Source organism: Lupinus angustifolius, chromosome LG04, assembly GCF_001865875.1.
Source record: "Lupinus angustifolius cultivar Tanjil chromosome LG04, LupAngTanjil_v1.0, whole genome shotgun sequence".
Lineage (NCBI taxonomy): Eukaryota > Viridiplantae > Streptophyta > Magnoliopsida > Fabales > Fabaceae > Lupinus > Lupinus angustifolius.
In genome coordinates this window covers 22,469,574-22,487,739 of record NC_032012.1, presented here as the reverse complement: position 1 = coordinate 22,487,739, position 18,166 = coordinate 22,469,574, and the positions used below count along the sequence as shown (strand labels likewise).

Here is an 18,166-nt window from a genome sequence, read left to right as displayed (position 1 = left end):
TATATATATATGTTGTATCGAGTTTGAGGCTATGAGAATGAAGCTATGTTAAATATTGATAAGGAGAGTTTTGTTAATGCATACGATTCTGTCTATCTGGGATATAGATTAGTCGTTCTTATGGTGTTTGGATACTACACAATCTATATATAAAAAAAATAACTATTATACACCATTGAAGTGTAAACAATTTTATTATCAATCTTTCTTAGTGTGAAGTGTAAACAAACCTCACCTAATTAATTTTAAAGCAAAAAAAACACCTAATTGAAAGCGATCATAATGGGCTGAACAGTAAGCAGAGGCATGAGATAGAAACCTTCTTAAGCTCAAGCCCGTCTTGTTAAGTTATAAGATCCATAAAATAATATGCCTCAAATGGAAAGAAAAAAAGAACAAAGATGACTAATAAATGTTAAGTATAATATCTATCTATTGCCGGTGTAATGTGTAATGATTTATACACATTCAGTATATTCTTATCATTCATTTGTATTATTTTTTGGAAAGTTAATCATTATTAATCATTCCATTCCTTGACAATTGCTAGCTTCCTTAATGTTGTTTTTGCATTATTCATGTGCTGCTTATTCCTGTTAGGATATTTTTTCCTAGGTTGTGATTGTTGTCAACAATTTTTTGAGTTAATGTGAGATTGCAATGTTTAAAAATTTAAGCATCCCTATGCAATCACTCGTATGCTCTAGTATAAACCTTAGGCTACATCTTGATTAATGGAACTGGATAGAATGCAGTGGAATAGAATGATACTTTTGTTTGGCAGTTTCAGTTGAAATCATAATGCTGATAGGTGGAGATTGAGAGAGATGCTTGTTTAAAATACAAACAACATTTTTTCATTTTTCATCTATTTTGCCAAACATATAAGTTTAATTATAAAACAGCTGAATATTACATTGATGAGGATTGTTGTCCCCAAACATGTCTCAAAGTCTGTCTCAAACCAATCACAATGAAGTAAAAATATACAAAGTCATGAATGTTTAATTTTTTTTAAGACAATTGTGATTGGTTTGAGACAAACTTTGAGACATGTTTGGAATAGCAGATCCTAATCCAATACACGAACAATCTAAACCAAGCATGCTACATAGGCCATGAGTTTTAGTACAGCAATAACTGATATAGTTTATGCTTTATCTATACTCAAACTTTGATATAGTTCATCTATTTCCACCTGTCACAATTTCATAAGTTTGTGACTAAGGTTAGTAGTATAAAACTATAAATAACAAGTTAAACAAATTGAACTAAGAGTAAGGAAAAAGAGTAAGAGGATATCAGGAATTACCTGATAATACTTGAGCATGTTGTTTCTTTTTTTCTTCAGCGTTGCAGTCACCAAGCCTCTTTCCATGTCAAATTCTTGGGAGTCTAATATGACACCTTTTATATGTTCAAAGCCCCTCAGCTAGCCCAATCAAAGAGAAAAATTAAAAAAGAAACAAGATATTTAGAGCATCATATATAGTATACCTGAAAGTTTAAAAGCTCACTAAGGTTTCATTTTAAGAGCATTTGATACCTAAAACCGGATGTAAAATATAGTGGTGAAGAAACATTGACAAAGAGCCACTACTCCATTTATTGTATTATCAAGAGTGAATATTTATTTCAATTTGATCCCGGAAAAATAAAAATCCAAACTAATACTCAAATATCTCGTATGTGAATCAAAATAGTTCATCTTAGGGAGTTGTCAAAAGTGCTAAAAATAACTGATTTGATCCATATTTGTTATTTTTTGGATGATTTTGAGGTTTTCAAATTTCTAGGGACCAATTTAGTGTAGGTAAAAAAATTTGAGGTTCAGTCTATTATTATTGTAGATGTTACCTTGTTTCTCTCAGCCGTGGACTTGAGCTCAGATAGCACATATTTCTTCAATTGGTCAAGAGAACAAAGTTTGGAGAAAGGGGTAATGTGACCATTTGAATATGCCCACTTATTGGTAATTTCTTCATTTGGAACTACTACTGCAACCAGCATTGACTTGAAGCTATTTCCATAAACCCAAATCTTACATAATAAACACAGGAAATAAATCAGACTTATAAAGACTGATTCTAAGGATTGAACTTTGTGAAAATACTTACATCTTCAACTATTGGAGTGATTCCATAAACATTTTCAAGATGCTCTAGTGCTATATACTCTCCTTGAGAAAGTTTAATAAGATTTTTCTTCCTATCAATAATCTTAATAACACCATTAGGAAGAATTTCTCCTATGTCCCCTGAGGATACCAAATAATGACATAATCAGACCAGTTCATTAAACATACCAAAACAAAAAAAAAAGGATAATAACATCCATAGTTATTATCTCAGATTGATTAAGAAAACATTAAGTTATTAGATATTTAAAACAAGTTATCCAAAATTTTATTTTCTTGATCAATCAAAGGAAATTGCACCAAGGGTAGTGAGGAACTAATCTCCTTTGTGGTGCATGACTACTGTCACTTCCAACAAATGTTATTTCCAGGAATCGAAATTTGACCTTTTGGTCTATCTTTGGATCTAACAGAGTCTTATACCACTAGACTAACGTCTTGTTAATGGTGACGAGCAACAACATATGTTTCAAAATAAATAAATCAATTTGAGGCAAGAAATGAAAATTCAACCTGTGTGGAACCATCCATCTTTAATAGCTTCCCTTGTTAACTCAGGGTTTTTGTAGTATCCTGTAAAAACAGTTTTACCCCTAACACATATCTCACCACATGGAGGAGTTCCAAGAGGATCATATCCCATCTCTGGAACCTCTTCCAACTGCACATCATTATATACTGCTGTAGCACCAACAGTACCAAGCATGCACATTTCATCAGGAAATGTAAGAGTAGTTGGTCCACAAGTTTCAGTTAAACCTGAATTAATCATTAATCATAAATGTTAGTGTCAGTGTACTATTATAAGGTTTTATGTCCTCACATTAACTTTTTGTTTATACTTATTTGTAACCAATGTAACAAGAGTGTTCCTCACCATAGCCTTGACATACAAAGGCACAAGAAGTAACACGCAGGAATTCTTCGACTTCAGGGCTCAAGGCTGCGCCTCCAGATATTATAAGTCGAACTCGACCACCTAGCCTTGCTTTAACCTGATTCACCAGGACAAGAGGAGGAAGGATTGAAAGTTTAGAGAAGGTTTAACCATAAGTGAAACAAGTCTAGTTTTTACAAAAATAAATGGTAATAATTGGTAAATTGGCCTTCTTTAGTAGCAGTTGAATGTTTCCATATATAGAAAAATTCTCAGTTAGACACCACTAATTTGTCATATGCAATTGTCGATACATGTAAGGTTGTGTCACTTGTGTGGACTGTATTAGAAAAATATTGAGGCAGAGTTGCATGTTGGTAGAGATTTGAAATGCTTTTATCTAGTTGAATGTTTTCATATGATCAAGTGATCTAAACTTTATGAACTTGTCAATAGTCTTATTAGAAAAGAAAAGAAAAAAATTGTGTAGGACCAAAGTTGATTAGGTAAACACCAATTACAAGAAGATTGGTTGATGATATTAATTGTGCAAGGATGCATATTTATTTTGCTTCTGCATGGATACAACTACCAAAGTTACAGAAGGCCCTCCTATAATAACTCATGGTTCTTGCTTTTTTCAATGCGAATCTTAGATTAGCTGCAGTTGCTTTATAACAAAATTTATCAAGCCGTTCATAATGTTTCCAATATGTTCTTCTATCTCCAAAGTAATTTGGATATGTCAAATGTTTTGATTTGAATACTTTAATTTGTAAATTGTGTCTTTACAAGAATTACTCTATTTGATATAATTGTGTGGTGATTGTGACCAGATTATTAGTTTAAAATAAAGTTATTAAAAGTGGGGATGCAACCTTTCTAAAGGCTAATAAATCTGCAAGACGTGATGCTTCTCTCTGTTTATATCCTTTGTTCATCCAACCAAGTTTGCTGTATCAAAATAAAGATGTGAATTAGCAAAACTACTACATTTTCCAAATTCAACAATCTGAATAAATACAAAGAATTCTAACATTTCCAAAAATATTTGAGATATATATAGATTAGTAACTTACTAGTTGTAGAGCATGCCAAAAACTTTTCTCCTTATTGGATTGAGATCTTCTACTGCTTTCTTGATACCTGAACCAAATGTTCCTTCATAAGTTTTATTGAAATCAAATAATTAACAAGAAAATGTTCTGTTGACAGATAAACTTGCCTTCATACACTTTTTCGAAAACCCGTGGGACACCAGCAAACAGTGTTGGCTTTAACTCCATTAGATCATCCCTCAAAGCATTGAGATCCTTCATGCAAATCATAGCAGAAATTTACAAGATTATAAAAAAATGAAACTAAATAAAATACTTATTATGAAGAAGCATTTATAATGAGTAGGACAAGGGAATTAAAGAAAGGAAAACTTATTCATACACCAAAATTTGGACACTATATCCACCATATGGAATCCTCATTTTTTTTAAAAATATAAATGTGTTACCTTATAAAAATGCAGTGTTGATGTTCAAAATTATTGCGCAGATATTGTAACTCAGCTCTCTCATTGTTATAGTTAAGATAAAAACCTTTCTATTAGTTCTAGTACTCCTCATGTCAGTACTACTAAGCAAATACAAATTAAAATGATATTGCAGGACGAAGATACCCCATGATAGTAGCCAACAGATGCACCGTTACGGAAAAAGTACTCCTCAATGGCACGATCAAGGATATGAGCTAAGGGAAGGAAGGACAAGTACACATCGTCCACGGTCATCTATGCAAAGTAAAATACACGCGTCACATAAGCTAGATGTAATTTTTTTATCTTAAGTCCTAACAAATTGTTAGCAGATCAAGCATCAGATTACATATTTACCTTGTCTTCAAATTGTTCCAAGAAAAGATCCAATCCTCTTACTAAAGCTGCTATGTTTTCATGTGTTAAAACAACACCCTTAGGGTCTCCGCTTGTCCCACTTGTGTACATTATTGTGCAGATGTTATGAGCCTGAGGTGGAAAAATGTTCCATGGGTTTTCTTTTCCCTGCAGTAAGATAATTAGTCATTCAGATTAAGCAGAATATAGAGAAAATCAGTGGGCTGCACTATATTAATTTATTTCTAAGTGACCATAACTTGACACAAAAATATTTATACTAGGATCCACCAACATTTACGTAGGGTCCATTTATTTATGCTTTTATGTCGTTTTCTATCTTTAACATGACATAGGTACTTGAAAACTTGATACAAATGCATCTAAATCCTAGAAAGGGTGGTGTATTTATTGGATGTAAAAAATCCTTAGGTACCAACCATGTGCAAGAACTCATCCCATGAATATGGCTTAATTCCAATGGCAAAGGTCTTATCTTTCTCTTCCTCTGATAATGTAGTGAAGGACACAATTGCTGTAACCACAACCAAACTCAGTTTAATGCCTTCTGGTGGATATAACACAGCAATGTTGAAATTGGACTATCTATATTTACCTTTCAGTCGCTTAGCGGATTTACAATCAGGATTCAAAACCTGCAGAGAAAATATATGTACAAAGTCAGAACATACAATTGCTTCTGGATGTGTTAATTCTTCTATGATAGAACATTATCTATCTATCTTAATCAAGAAAGTGATATTTACCTCTTTAACCTTCTTATCTTGGACGAAAACAAAATCTACTTCTGCATGATCTATGATAAAATTTACAGCACCAGGCCCTGCATTGAATAAACTTGCACTAATTCAGAAAATTGAGCATGTAATCTGTTTACTATAAGATGTGAAAATGAATTCTATAGCAAAGAAAAGTATATGTGAAAATGAAGATACTAATCCAAAAATTACCATGGGTTTGTGTCAAAATTTCGTTTAAGAAAAACTTACCTAGGGTGTCATAGAGAGGCACACAAACAAAGCTGTGCGCGGAACAAGCCTACATCGAAAAAAAAACATGCTTATGAAAATGATAGCATCTTAGTCCTAGAAGGAACAATAGTCAAAACTTCGAGAACACAATGGTTAAGGAAGGGCCAAACCTCCATTGCCACAATCCATTGAGGGCAATTAGCTCCATAAATTCCAATTCGAGAGCCCTGCAATTGGGTGATCACAATATACATTAAGAATATTTTGAAGACTACTAATTTTGTGTATACTACAAACTTAACATACAGAAATAATGAGGGAAACCCTTTTGCAAGCACTTACAGGTTCAGCACCAGATGCTCTTAAAGCAGAACCAATATATAGAACTTCATCATAAACTTCCTTATATGTCTTCCAGTTATATGGTCCTACCTACGAACAAGAATAAAATACCATTTGCATTATCTTGTTCGCATATACAACATGTTTTATATTGTGGTTGTAGTAGTGGTTATAATAAAATTAAATTGCACAATGATATAGTCGATGTGATCGTAATTGCAATTGCAATGTGGTCGTAAAGAGTTCAAAGACAGTAGCATTACTGCAATTTGTTACATAATAAAATGAATTTCATATGATACCTTTCCATCAACAATTTTACGCCATCCTAGCATCCGGTTATGAGGATGGTTTTTGACAGACACACTGCAATCATCAAATTTATCAATTCAAGGCTTTATGCTAATAACTCATTCTGAAAACATCATTCATTAATCAACCACCAAACTTTCAACTATATTTTTATTGACATTTAATATTCTCCTATACATTATCATATAATCTAATATGATATAAAAACTTAGAATACATAGGGAGAATGTGAACTACTGAACTATTATAATCAACATCAGCCTCAAGAGTCAATTCAGTTGATAGAGTTTCGAGACATAATGCATGAACACTATGTCCAAACAACAGCAGCTGCACAATTTTTGGACATTAAAGAAATTACAATGAACATTAAAAGTACCTGAAAATATCCCAAGCTGTGCTGAAATCAGGATCCATTGGAGGAAAACCATTTTTGGATAGAAGGTTACGATATATTGGACCAACAGAAGGTTTACCATTTTCACCTTCCCTTCCTTCCTCAACCTTAGATGCAAAAGCCTTCATTCTCCTTTGTTATAAAACCTGAACAACACACAAGCATCAATCACCAAGCACTTATGAAGAAAAAGAGCACTAGCTAACTCTCAAATTTCCATCAACCCATTTAATATCTGTATAGCTTTAGATGTTTAGTAAATTGAAATATAATCATACAAGTATGGGATCAGTGTTGGTAATCAAAATAGTCATTAAGGAAAAGTAAAAACCATTCCATAGTTGCTTCTTTGACCATTTGTGTAGAATGAAAGTGACAAAAACAAAGTATCATGACATAGACACATTGAGACTACATTAAAACAAACAAAAGATTATAGAAAGTTCAAACCTACACAAAAGTCTCTGCACCTCTTTGTAACTTGCTTGTGCTCAAAGAAGTGGAAGTAAGGCATATATGTGTAATAAGATTGAGAGAATTGGCAGATTTATAGCAAAACAAATGCAGTTGTACAAGAGGTAGTTGTTCAGCAAACGTGAAGGTCAAATCAAATAGAGTGTTATGCTAAGTAAAAATTTATCGGTAGTTACTACATAATTCATTATTCATTTGTATTACTTTTTTTAATAATTAATAATGATTAAATATGAATGGTGAATAATGCAATAATAGTGTATAAAATATATATACTTTTATTGCATACTTTTTTTTCCTCTATCAAATATTAGTTATATCGAAATCTTGAAGAGATTTTTTAACTATATAAAATCTACAAAAACCTCTGGATTTTGAACGTAAGCACAGGGCTACTCAGTTATAAATACTATTTAAATTTTCTTTCTATCTCATTCAATTAGTTCAAAGCTAAATAAAAATAAAAAAAACTTACTTACCAAACAATATGTGCCTATATAATCATGAATAAGGACAAGTGCTATAAAATAATACAAAAAATACAATATAATACTTTTATCATTTTATTTATATTACATTACATTTTTTACCACTAAAAATATGAGAAAAACAACTATTTATTTTTTCATTAATTGAGAGATCTTGTTCATATAACTATATATGTTCAAACATAATACAAATAATTAAATTTATTTTTATTATTCACTTCATTTTGGGTTAAAATCAATTCATTATCACACTATTCAAAGGGTAATAAGTAAGTTAGGTTTTAAAAGAGAACGAAGGAAAATGAAAAACTTACGAATTGTTTTAGAAATGTATTTAATTACTTTCGAACCTTCATTTTTTTTTCTCTTACCCTCAAAAAATCAGTTCGCAAACATTAAGAGAATTTGTGAATTTCGACTAACCTTTCTAATCAAGGAATTAGTTATGTTGAAGTTTAACTAAACATATCGGCCAAGACAAAGAAGCTGCTCCACATGTCACATTGAATAGAATGATGCTAATATTTATGTTGTTTACATGTCACAAAACATCTAATAAAAAAGAATATCTATATATGTTTACCCTCGTTTTCGTGACACTCTTTCATGTCACAATTGTCATTAATTCCTTTCTATTTTTATGACTGCATTTAGTTGGGAGGTTGTTTGGAGAGTGACTTTACTTCTCCAGCAGTCTAACAGTCTTGTCGCAGGACAGTAGTAGCTCAACATTAATCAATGGTACCATAGTTTTCGATAGTTCGGTTTATCTTATCGGGTTGTCATTAGATGTTTGCGGAAAAGATTCATCTCAAATACCAAAGAAATAAATTGTCATTTTTGTATTATCGAGTTTAAAGAATAAAAATATTACTTTATATTGTTTGTGATGCATTTGACTATGAACTATTTTCAATAATAATAATATTAATGAATATATCTACTTATTATTCGAAGTCGATTACGACATGTGTTAGGACCTTAGATGATGAACCCTGAAATGTCTTCTCAATCTAGGAAGATCGAGAGTGTTATTAAGGATTAAAAGGTAGATGTTATGAAGGATAATTAATCATAATCTATGATGAGTTGGGATGAAGTTGTTAATATAATATGTATGATCTATATTTATGCATCAGTGAGAACAAATTCCCTCTTCCGGAGAAATAAAATGATCAATTCACCACCTACTATTCCCAAATCCCAACCATAGTCCATGACCAATCACTGGATATTTTGTTTGTCTTCTTTTTCTTCCGTATTTCCAATACTTAGTTAATATTTATAGGATTAGTTTGAAAGTTGGATTTTGGAGGGAATGAAAGGAAGACTTGAAATCATTAAATACACTAGTGAATTACTCCCAAACCTTCTATATAACTATCGGGCTCAAGGTTTAAATCCTTAATATATCATTTTAAATAATATGAATATTTTCATTCACAAACCAATTTTAACTAGAATGGTAAGATATATTTTGAATGTTATTTTTAGGTTTTCATGGGTTTAATCGCATGTTGGATATGATTGTTATATTATATCACTATTAATACCAATTTACTTGTTTCCCAATTAAATTAGTCAATACAATATTTATAACTAGTAAGGTACATTTGATTTCTCTTCTTTTCCAGAGAAATAGTAGTTGTGAGGTCTCCTTATTCAATATAGATATATTATCCAAATAACTTGGCGGTGTTGGATATGATATCATATGTCAGTGTTGTATTAGCGTGTAAAAAAATAAAAACTCTATTAACGCTTAAACGCCATTGCACCTTGATAATTGATGAATTATGGCCATGTACCTGATTTCAATGTCCTCCTCTCTCTTTTAGATAACATTCAACAGGAACCCAAAATAAAATTGGGTGTGGATATTAGAAATTTAGAATAGTGAAATGATTAGAAGTTGCTCATTCCTTGTGAATAAAGTTCACATTCAACAGCATCATATTAATATATATGATCCTTTTGTTCCCTGTATATATTTGTTGTTCCCCAAATTGTGTTACTGCATATACCATCATAGTTAATTATTATTTTTCAACTTAAATATAATTTCTCAACCAATTATAGACTAGAATTACATACAATGACACAATTTATAGGACAGCACACGTGCTCGCTTTTGTTACAGACTCAATTTGGTTTCTAATTATTATGATAGAATAAACAACACATAAATATTGCTTTAGGTAGAATCCTCTGTTGTTGGAGCAGCATAAACAGATTTCAACCAACGTGACAAATTGATCAAGAATGGTGTATACACAAAGTAGCAAGTGAGTGTCCAAGTAACTAGTCCCTGCAAGTAGAATCCATTATAACTTGTGTTAGGAGTCTCTGTGATATAAAAGATGGTGTTGTAAACAAGAAATTATCAACGACTGCACAATTTAATGAAGGTCTTTAGCAGAAACTGATTGTAATATGAACTATACCTGGCCAAAGATTTCAATATTTGACTGGGGATAGTACCAAAGGTCGAAGAGCCTGAAAGAATCAAAAGATGGGTCACTATCACTATCAGTAGTCAAAGATAATCACAATTTTCGGAGTCCTTGTAGTTTTTACGTTATAGAATAGGGTTTTGCTAACATGCATAAACTCTATCAAAAATCATCTTTTTAAACTTTTCATGTATTGAATACATCACTTCTCAATATGAAATTTCTTTCTTTTATTCCTTTTTGGTCTGTTTACGAGTTGATTTTTAGAGAGAAATAAAAAACTTGAGAGTCATCTTATAAGTATATTTCATGACTCCAAAGTTTCTCCCTTCCTTTCCTTTTCCTTTAGAAACTAACTTGCAAACAGAGCCTTATGGGACTGGGCTAACTCCGATAAAATATTTAAGTTTTTTGGAAAATTGTTTTAAGATTGCTCTTACTTCATTATGGGTATCTCAGCCAGTGGACAACCAAAACCAACAATGCATGCCAAGATGAAGCCTGACAATGTCCTATCCAATAAAAACCATATCAACTCTGCTGCAGCAAATAATATGTAGGTCTCAATGTTCTCCGCTATTCCAGCTTTGTAAAGTTCAGCACTCAATTCTAGAAACAGCACCAACAATCTGACACAAGAGAGCCTTTCTTACATTACAGGCATACTTTCAAAAGGAACAATAGTAAAAGTAAGAAACAGTTTTCGACATTTTCGATTTCATTATGTAAGGGTGAGCCTCTTTTTGCTTATTGACCAAAAGATTACGGGTTCAAATCTTATAAGCAATTACTCCGTTGGTGAGATAAGACTACGTATATCTACACTATCCTGAATCCACTAGGTGGAGCCTTGTACACTATGTCACTCTTTTTTCGATTTCATAAATGTAGAAGGTACTTACATTGATGAGACAATTGTTTTTTCTAAGTTTCCCTTTTGAACCTTGATTAATACCTTCTCATCAAGGTAGAGTTGAAGCAAACCAACCGTGCAATAAAACAAACCCAGCAAGAAAGGAACCTATCAATATCAATTCGGAGAAAACAGATAAAACTGCAGCTAGTTATATGAAAACAGAAGAAAGAAGTGGTACATAGAGAATTGAAGTTGAAACCCACCCAGATGTTTGTGTGGAGTGGACCAATATCAATGGACCCTGATTTATACACCACAAGATTCACTCTTGAATGGAGTCCATCAAGAAGAGGACCAAATAAGAAGCCTGTGCCAAAAAGTGAAAGTGACACCAAAGGCCATGAAGTTCTGAGGCTTGTTTGGGTATTCTGTCTTTGAGCACAGTGAGGCTTAAGCAAAACATATCTGTGCACTTTGTGGAGGTGGTGGGGAGTATAAGACTGAACAAAGGAAGAGGAACTAGAAGCAACAAGGTATTGCATGTTATGTGGCCATACAGGGTCTCAAGCTCAGCAACAATTTGTGCTTCAAGAGGATGAGAAAAGCTGAGTCAGAAGAAGAGAAGGAAAGTAGCTAGCTATGATTGGATATATAAGTATGGGTGGATTGAAAAAACTTAACAGTATTTTATGATGGAATAAAATATCTGGTGCTGTTACAAGCTGCCAAAAGAAGTCATTGGAAAACTAAGTGAATATTTTTTAGTGGGTAATGATATATTCTCCTACAAATTGTGTTATCCATAAAAAAATAATGTGTCACATGTAAATCAATCATTAATAAACAAATTATCATTTTGTGAGATATATCACTTTCTTGTGTGAGTATGTACCATTTCCTATTTTTATTTTCTAAATACATCTATTTCCCATTACAGCTAATCTATTTTATTCCTTTTACTTATATATTTTTTGGTGAACCAATAATTTCTCCAAATAACTAGACACTAATCCTTTATGAGGCATAAAATCCAAGTGAGTTTGTCTTAACCAAAATGTTTCTTCCATACTTTGACAAGCGAGTTTGTATTAACGTTCTCTTTTATACTTTGACAGCTTTGGTAGAAGAGTCTCTGCACAAAGGCGCATCAAATAAGCTCATCAATTAGTGATTCCAAGTTTCTATACTTGATGTTGTAAACCTGTAGCCAAAGCTTTACATTCCATGGCAATTTAAATAAAAATATATTTTTTTTATCCCATGATCAAGAGCACTTTTTTGTATTACAAAAATCAATAGTTAAAAAGAGTGATATTATGTGTTGATCATGGTAAAATACTTCCCCTAAGAATGCCATTTGTTTCATCAGCTTTACAATACAAACCAATTTCTACATCCGAAATTCACAATACAATAGTTTCAGTCTGAACCTGTTTTGACAAACTAAGCTTCCCTAGACATTTGGAATTCACAGCCCCTATACTTAAGTACATATTCTAAAAAGGAGCTTGTTTGGTCAGAATTTCCAGATAAACTAACTATGATCATATAATAGTCTATCTAAACTAACTACGATCAGAATTTCCAGATATGTTTAAAGTTACTGCTTCTCCTGCTTACCACACCATTCACTATTCATATTTAAACAGTACAAGTGGAAACATCCTTTTCTGGCTGCCACCTAACGAATAAGACGAAAACAACATTTAGTTGATACAATGCTCGAATAACAAAAACCACAAGAGTGCCGAAGCACCGATGATAATACAACAACCAAACCTTCTCCTACCAGGATAGAAGATATTGCAGAATCAAACGAAGATGGATTATAAAAGGACAGTTGCTAAGCCCTTTTGTATCATTTGCAGTAAATTTAAGCTCTTACCCGGGGAACTAAAGATCTGAGGCCTTCAGTTTCCTCGGTCTTTTAGACTGGACTGGTGATGATGAAACTTCTGAAGGCCGTCCAGGTGCCTTTACAGATAATATTTCCAAGATCAATAATAATGCATTGGTCCAAATGCAGAAAAACAACAGAAAGAATAATTAGACAAAAATAATATGTACCTTACGCTTTTGGTCCCTTTTGCCAATCCTTTCCCCTGAAACCAATTATATGCATGTCACCAATAATATGTAGACAAAACTCATCACTTACATAAAATCAAGTATCAGGTGCGAGCAAAATTAATCCATTACCTCCACCACTTGTGGAGTCTGGAACAAATGTCCGATCCTGATCCTCGATACGATGCAAACGCTGTCAGTAGTTTCAGAATTACAAACGGAGTTTGAAAAAAAAAGTAGCAGGCTTGGATGATTAAAGACAACAGAAGGAAAGCACCAAAATGAAAAACAGATTTTCTAACCTTCGGTGTTCCTGGTGTTTCACTGTACAACCCATCACGAAAAGATAAACCTTCAGCCTCCTTATATTGCAGCTGAAAGAAATTAATAACAAAATAAGCAAGCCAATATTGCTTTTGCTAATTAAATAAGAAAATTATCATATTAGAAAGGGATATTTCAATCCTATGGACATTCTAATTAGTAAAATCCTCAAAATCTGCTCATAATAAAAACCTTTCTATGTGGCAAAAATATTTCAAACATAATAATAACATATACCTGTTTCTGAAGATTCAGCAGAGTCAGTATTTCTTTTCTTAGTTCAAGATGCTCTGCACAAACGGCCTTTGTTGGAACCCTTGGTTTCAAATTAACCTGCAGCCACAATCAAAACAAATCAAAGGCACAATCAGAAAAAGTAAGCATTTTATAGTTTGATTGGGCTTCACTCATTAATAAAAAAAGCAGTTCACACGATATTATTGGATTTTCACTAACTTTCTCTACCTGGATCTAATATTATTGTTTATGAGCTTGAGCATATATCATGTCAATATAAATATGTATTTATATACTTTCTATTTATTTTATTCTAAAGTAAACCGTTAGAGAAGCTAGCTCAGCTGACATAAGCCAAGTCAAGCTCTAAGCAAGCTGAACCTCAAAGCTTTCTGGAATGCAAGGGTTTAAAATTTTGTCACAAAAATTGATAAGTGATACTACATGACTGCACCAGGATGAAAAAGGAAATATCTGAACTGCATTAAAGCTCAGGGATTGTAGACAAACCCCAAGTTCTTGCAAAGTTTGCTCCACCCGTTTGATAGTCCGAAGTCCAGCAGATGAGTTTGCAGCTTGCACCATTTGATCAAGTGCATAGGTTCTCAGGTAAACACGAAGCTGAAATGTTTCTCATTGTCAGATTACATTCTGAAGTATAGACATTAACAAATTGCTGAAAACTGCCTTTGCCAGGGAAAAAAGTAACTTCAAATATTTGGATGGGGGTGAGGTGTTGATAGGTGATAACAGAATTATCAACAGGAGAGAGACAAAGGAAGCATAACTGGAAACCTGTTTAACTTACAATGCGAAGAGAAGCTTGTGTAGATGCATTATCTGTTATTGTGGAAGGCACAACTATTGGTGGGAGTGGCAAATTTGATGTAGATACAGTTTCACCAGGGATAGCCCTCTCTGTAACATCTACACCGGCATTTGGTGCAATAACCAACTTAGACTCTTCAGCAACCTAAAACACATGGAAAACCAAACACCTGATATCACTAATCACACATAAAGACACATGTATAGCTTATGCAAAAACATTAGGAAATAATTTATCCAATGAGTAAAACATATAATTTACTGGAAGAAAGCATAAATAGGTATGGAGTTACATCAGTAGACAGCTCTAACATCACCCCCAGCAAAAACCCAAAAGTAGTTTAAGGAAAAAAGAAAATTGTGTTGATTTATAATAAGAAATGTACCCTGATTATTTAAGTTTACAAGTAGGAATTTAGGAACATAACTAAGAAATCATAACCAGATGAAACATAATCTTCAATTCCTTGTTCTTGATAACAAGCTCTCCTCTTAACCCATAAACATGGGTGTCATAGAAAAGCAAAACTTTAAAAATTACCTTAGTGGCTATCCGTAACTCAGTTATTCTTTTTGCTTCAGCAAGAATCTGCATAAAATAACAGCAGTGGATACCTATATTTACTTCATTTGCTGTTAAGATAAGCAGAAGCATAAATATCAGTACTTGTGCAAGAAAAAATGGTCAAAACCTCTTCATCTCTTTGCTCTTGCTTCCTTGTTTGAGAGAGGACTAGGGACAGTGCTCGTTTTCTCTCTATCTCTTGTGAAACATTATATTGCTCCTACATCAAGGAGGAAGAACATGTAACTAAGAACACATGGTAATGTCCTAATGTACTAAATGTAGAAACAAAATAATTTTTGGGGAATGTTCACAATACACCCTTCAACTTTCTTTCATGTGCACTTTGGTCCTTCAGCTTCCAAAATTGGCAATAAAATTCCCAACCTAAATTCCCGAAAGTGCGCAAATAGCCCAAAATTGTGATAGATGTTAGCTTTTCGATGGACTCTGTTAAAAGTTTATATCACACCCTTTAATTTCGCCTAAAGTACACATAGGGCTCCAATTTTAAAAAATTTGTGACAAGGTCCCTCAGCTCCCAAAAGTATCCAAAGTAGTCCAAAATATTTGTATGGTAGTATGGCATGTGACATTTCCTGTCCAAAAATTTACCCCCATCACAATTTTGGACCACTATGCACACTTCAGGGGATGTAGGGACCTTGTCACACGTTTTAAAGTTGAAAGAACAAAGTGCATGAGACAAAATTGAAGGGTATAATTTGATATTTTACCTTATATTTACTACAAAACAATCAAATTGAAAGAACAAGTAGATTTGTTACCTTACATTTACTACAAACAATCTTATTTTACCTTATATTTACAACAAACGAGAGTGGCTTGTGAGCAACACACAGCTAAAGTTATTTTTGCTTAAAATGTTTACCACACCTTAAGAGGATGTACTGCAACGTCCCCAAAAGATGGATTCCTAGCAATTAATATAGCCCGGGAAACTACATAGCAAAGACAATATAATTAACAAAATGCAAGGTTTTAAAATGTTATTTTCTCTTATAGTCTATACATAATCAAAGTCAAAATAAGAATAAAATAAAATGAATCATAGAAGACATATACATACCTTTATGATATCGATCCTTTAACTCCTCTACAGTCCGAGATGATGGGAATCTATCAGCTATTACAATAAATTGGAGATCAAAACTCTCACACAAGTCAAACAGTTGATCTGTCTCCTCCTTGGTCCACATCTATGTAGACATAATACAATGGAAGAGAGCAACACAATTAACACTTCATAATATAGATGCTAAAATACTGGTAGAATGTCAACTTGTTTCAACTTACAACTTTAAAAAACACATAATTACAGTTTCAATTAAGGGTGGGTAGTTTTATAATGAAAAGTACAATTCAATGTACAAAAGAAGCATATGCAAAGAAAAGATAGGTTCAGATACATAGATCCTTCCAAATTGATCACAATGTTTTCCCTTTATTTACAGACAACATAACCACCAGTGAAAATTAAGGCCCAAAAAAATGATGTACATACTAGAAATTTAACAGTTTTAAAGTTATAGATACAAAAAAAACCTTGCAATGTATGTAACTGGAACTACAGCCTCAACATGATACAGTACATGAAGTTCAGTTCCGTGTAGCATTAAATATTGCAACATTTGTTATTAAGCAAACTCATAGATGAGGTAAAATGAAATTGAATAAACACAATCTACAGATGATACCTACAGGGTCAGTTAAATACTTCTCATACTCTTCTTCTGTGTATCTTGTAATATCAACAGGCTGCACCATAACATGCAAAGTACCGTTAAATCATGTGAGTAGAAATTTTTGTGTGGGGAATGTAAGCAGAAGATGTTGATTGGAACCAAATGAGGAGGGGGGAGGGGGGAGGCATGAAGGTAAAGGCTGAACATGCATATACCTTGTTATACTTCGCAAATGAGTAGTCTCCTGTTGGTTGATCCTCATTTACGACTCGAACCTGCAATAGAAGAGACAATAAAATAACTTCCATTCTCAAAGATAACATAAAAGTTTAAAGATTTACTGAAGAACCTACCCAATGGCAAAGCTGGAGATCATCTTTACGTGCAGAATTTGTGAAAGGGAGCCATTTCCAAGTGACCTGAAGAGGAGAAAGAACTCAAAAGTATGACAATAGCATCATAATATCAGTCAACAATGCATTAAGATAAAGCTTTTAACGGCACATAGCGTTTAGAATTTCCCTCCTTCAATTGATTTTTAAGCATTGGCTTATCATACTACGAGTCTATGACTTCCGATGCTTCACTGGTTACTGCACAATAAATGCTTATCACGTGAAAGCTAATGACTTTACTATAACCTTTTTTTAAAGCTAATTTCATAAAGCTTCTCCGATTATTTATTGAAATAAACCAAGAAGAGCTTATATATGAAGATCATAAGCGATCATCATATGCTCTTCCACACACCTATGTAAATGCTTATATGGTTAGATAAGCCGAAATAAGTTCTTTCAAACTCCACCTCAATGTTTTAAATTGTGGTCACGATTGCAGTCATAGTTGTAGTTACTATGATTGCTATTGTAATGCAGACTATGGCCATTGTGTGTGAATTTTTGTGATTAATTTTTTTTTATTTCGATGCGGCCTAACGTGGTCCATTGCGGCCCAAATGCAGGCTCGATATTTATAGTTGATGCTGTTGTGGCGGTCAGCACTAGTGATCCGCAATTTAAAATAATGCATTATACAAAGCATGAGAAATTAGCTAAAGAGACCACGTTTTAGACCTAAGACAATAATGTGACATGAAATATAGCTGAAAAGCAAAGAAAGAAGAGAGAGGACCTTTTCGCGAGATGGAGGTCTTTTTTGCAATTGAGAAAAATCAAGTGAAGGCATAAGAGGTGCCAAACCACCCGTAAGTGCATACACCTACAATT

The 18,166-nt window shown here is 33.0% G+C and overlaps 3 protein-coding genes across 7 annotated transcripts in view; all 3 read right to left on the bottom strand.

Moving 5' to 3' along the window:
* LOC109346263 (long chain acyl-CoA synthetase 1) lies at nucleotides 1,001–7,514 on the bottom strand. Of its 3 annotated transcripts, none has more exons than XM_019585731.1 (20): nucleotides 7,397–7,472; nucleotides 6,925–7,088; nucleotides 6,536–6,599; nucleotides 6,234–6,323; nucleotides 6,062–6,118; nucleotides 5,910–5,958; nucleotides 5,667–5,743; nucleotides 5,516–5,555; nucleotides 5,340–5,434; nucleotides 4,900–5,067; nucleotides 4,687–4,797; nucleotides 4,240–4,327; nucleotides 4,094–4,160; nucleotides 3,893–3,968; nucleotides 3,015–3,132; nucleotides 2,651–2,896; nucleotides 2,118–2,257; nucleotides 1,858–2,040; nucleotides 1,313–1,432; nucleotides 1,001–1,198 (listed from the first exon to the last, which is right to left on the bottom strand). In XM_019585731.1, exons 2-20 carry the CDS (start codon nucleotides 7,068–7,070, stop codon nucleotides 1,151–1,153), a joined length of 1,983 nt encoding a protein of 660 aa, XP_019441276.1. In that variant the 5' UTR covers nucleotides 7,071–7,088; nucleotides 7,397–7,472; the 3' UTR covers nucleotides 1,001–1,150. The 3 variants fall into 3 exon arrangements, with proteins under 3 accessions (XP_019441276.1, XP_019441275.1, XP_019441273.1); XM_019585730.1 differs by having other exon boundaries at nucleotides 7,393–7,471; XM_019585728.1 differs by having other exon boundaries at nucleotides 1,002–1,198; nucleotides 7,413–7,514.
* Nucleotides 10,016–11,883, bottom strand: LOC109346265. The gene is made up of 5 exons (XM_019585735.1): nucleotides 11,477–11,883; nucleotides 11,260–11,378; nucleotides 10,798–10,986; nucleotides 10,349–10,400; nucleotides 10,016–10,212 (listed from the first exon to the last, which is right to left on the bottom strand). Exons 1-5 carry the CDS (start codon nucleotides 11,753–11,755, stop codon nucleotides 10,099–10,101), a joined length of 753 nt encoding a protein of 250 aa, XP_019441280.1. The 5' UTR covers nucleotides 11,756–11,883; the 3' UTR covers nucleotides 10,016–10,098.
* LOC109346264 (SWR1-complex protein 4-like) overlaps nucleotides 12,535–18,166 on the bottom strand; it is a 6,074-nt gene continuing 442 nt past the window's right edge. Inside the window, exons 2-17 of one of the 3 annotated variants that reach the window (XM_019585732.1) lie at nucleotides 18,072–18,158; nucleotides 17,294–17,359; nucleotides 17,156–17,215; nucleotides 16,957–17,013; nucleotides 16,325–16,454; nucleotides 16,132–16,196; nucleotides 15,362–15,454; nucleotides 15,211–15,258; nucleotides 14,650–14,814; nucleotides 14,352–14,462; nucleotides 13,842–13,937; nucleotides 13,583–13,654; nucleotides 13,413–13,473; nucleotides 13,281–13,315; nucleotides 13,099–13,187; nucleotides 12,535–12,894 (exon numbers count right to left, since the gene is read on the bottom strand). In XM_019585732.1, coding sequence (XP_019441277.1) covers nucleotides 13,107–13,187; nucleotides 13,281–13,315; nucleotides 13,413–13,473; nucleotides 13,583–13,654; nucleotides 13,842–13,937; nucleotides 14,352–14,462; nucleotides 14,650–14,814; nucleotides 15,211–15,258; nucleotides 15,362–15,454; nucleotides 16,132–16,196; nucleotides 16,325–16,454; nucleotides 16,957–17,013; nucleotides 17,156–17,215; nucleotides 17,294–17,359; nucleotides 18,072–18,158 — 1,227 coding nt within the window. In that variant the 3' untranslated portion in view covers nucleotides 12,535–12,894; nucleotides 13,099–13,106. The remainder of the gene's footprint in view (nucleotides 12,895–13,098; nucleotides 13,188–13,280; nucleotides 13,316–13,412; nucleotides 13,474–13,582; nucleotides 13,655–13,841; nucleotides 13,938–14,351; nucleotides 14,463–14,649; nucleotides 14,815–15,210; nucleotides 15,259–15,361; nucleotides 15,455–16,131; nucleotides 16,197–16,324; nucleotides 16,455–16,956; nucleotides 17,014–17,155; nucleotides 17,216–17,293; nucleotides 17,360–18,071; nucleotides 18,159–18,166) is intronic. The other 2 variants (XM_019585733.1, XM_019585734.1) reach the window with 2 other exon arrangements.

Bases quoted from the DNA above. Each gene is read 5' to 3' on its own strand.
- LOC109346263 (XM_019585728.1), bottom strand. From the start codon at position 7,070: ATGAAGGCTTTTGCATCTAAGGTTGAGGAAGGAAGGGAAGGTGAAAAT. The intron at 6,119-6,233 runs GTAAGTGCTTGC...ACCCAATTGCAG, and splicing joins GAGCATCTGGTGCTGAACCT to GGCTCTCGAATTGGAATTTA. The intron at 5,744-5,909 runs GTAAGTTTTTCT...TATTCAATGCAG, and splicing joins GCCTCTCTATGACACCCTAG to GGCCTGGTGCTGTAAATTTT.
- LOC109346265 (XM_019585735.1), bottom strand. From the start codon at position 11,755: ATGCAATACCTTGTTGCTTCTAGTTCCTCTTCCTTTGTTCAGTCTTAT. The intron at 10,987-11,259 runs GTAAGTACCTTC...CTCTTGTGTCAG, and splicing joins AAAACAATTGTCTCATCAAT to ATTGTTGGTGCTGTTTCTAG. The intron at 10,213-10,348 runs GTATAGTTCATA...TTCTACTTGCAG, and splicing joins ATATTGAAATCTTTGGCCAG to GGACTAGTTACTTGGACACT.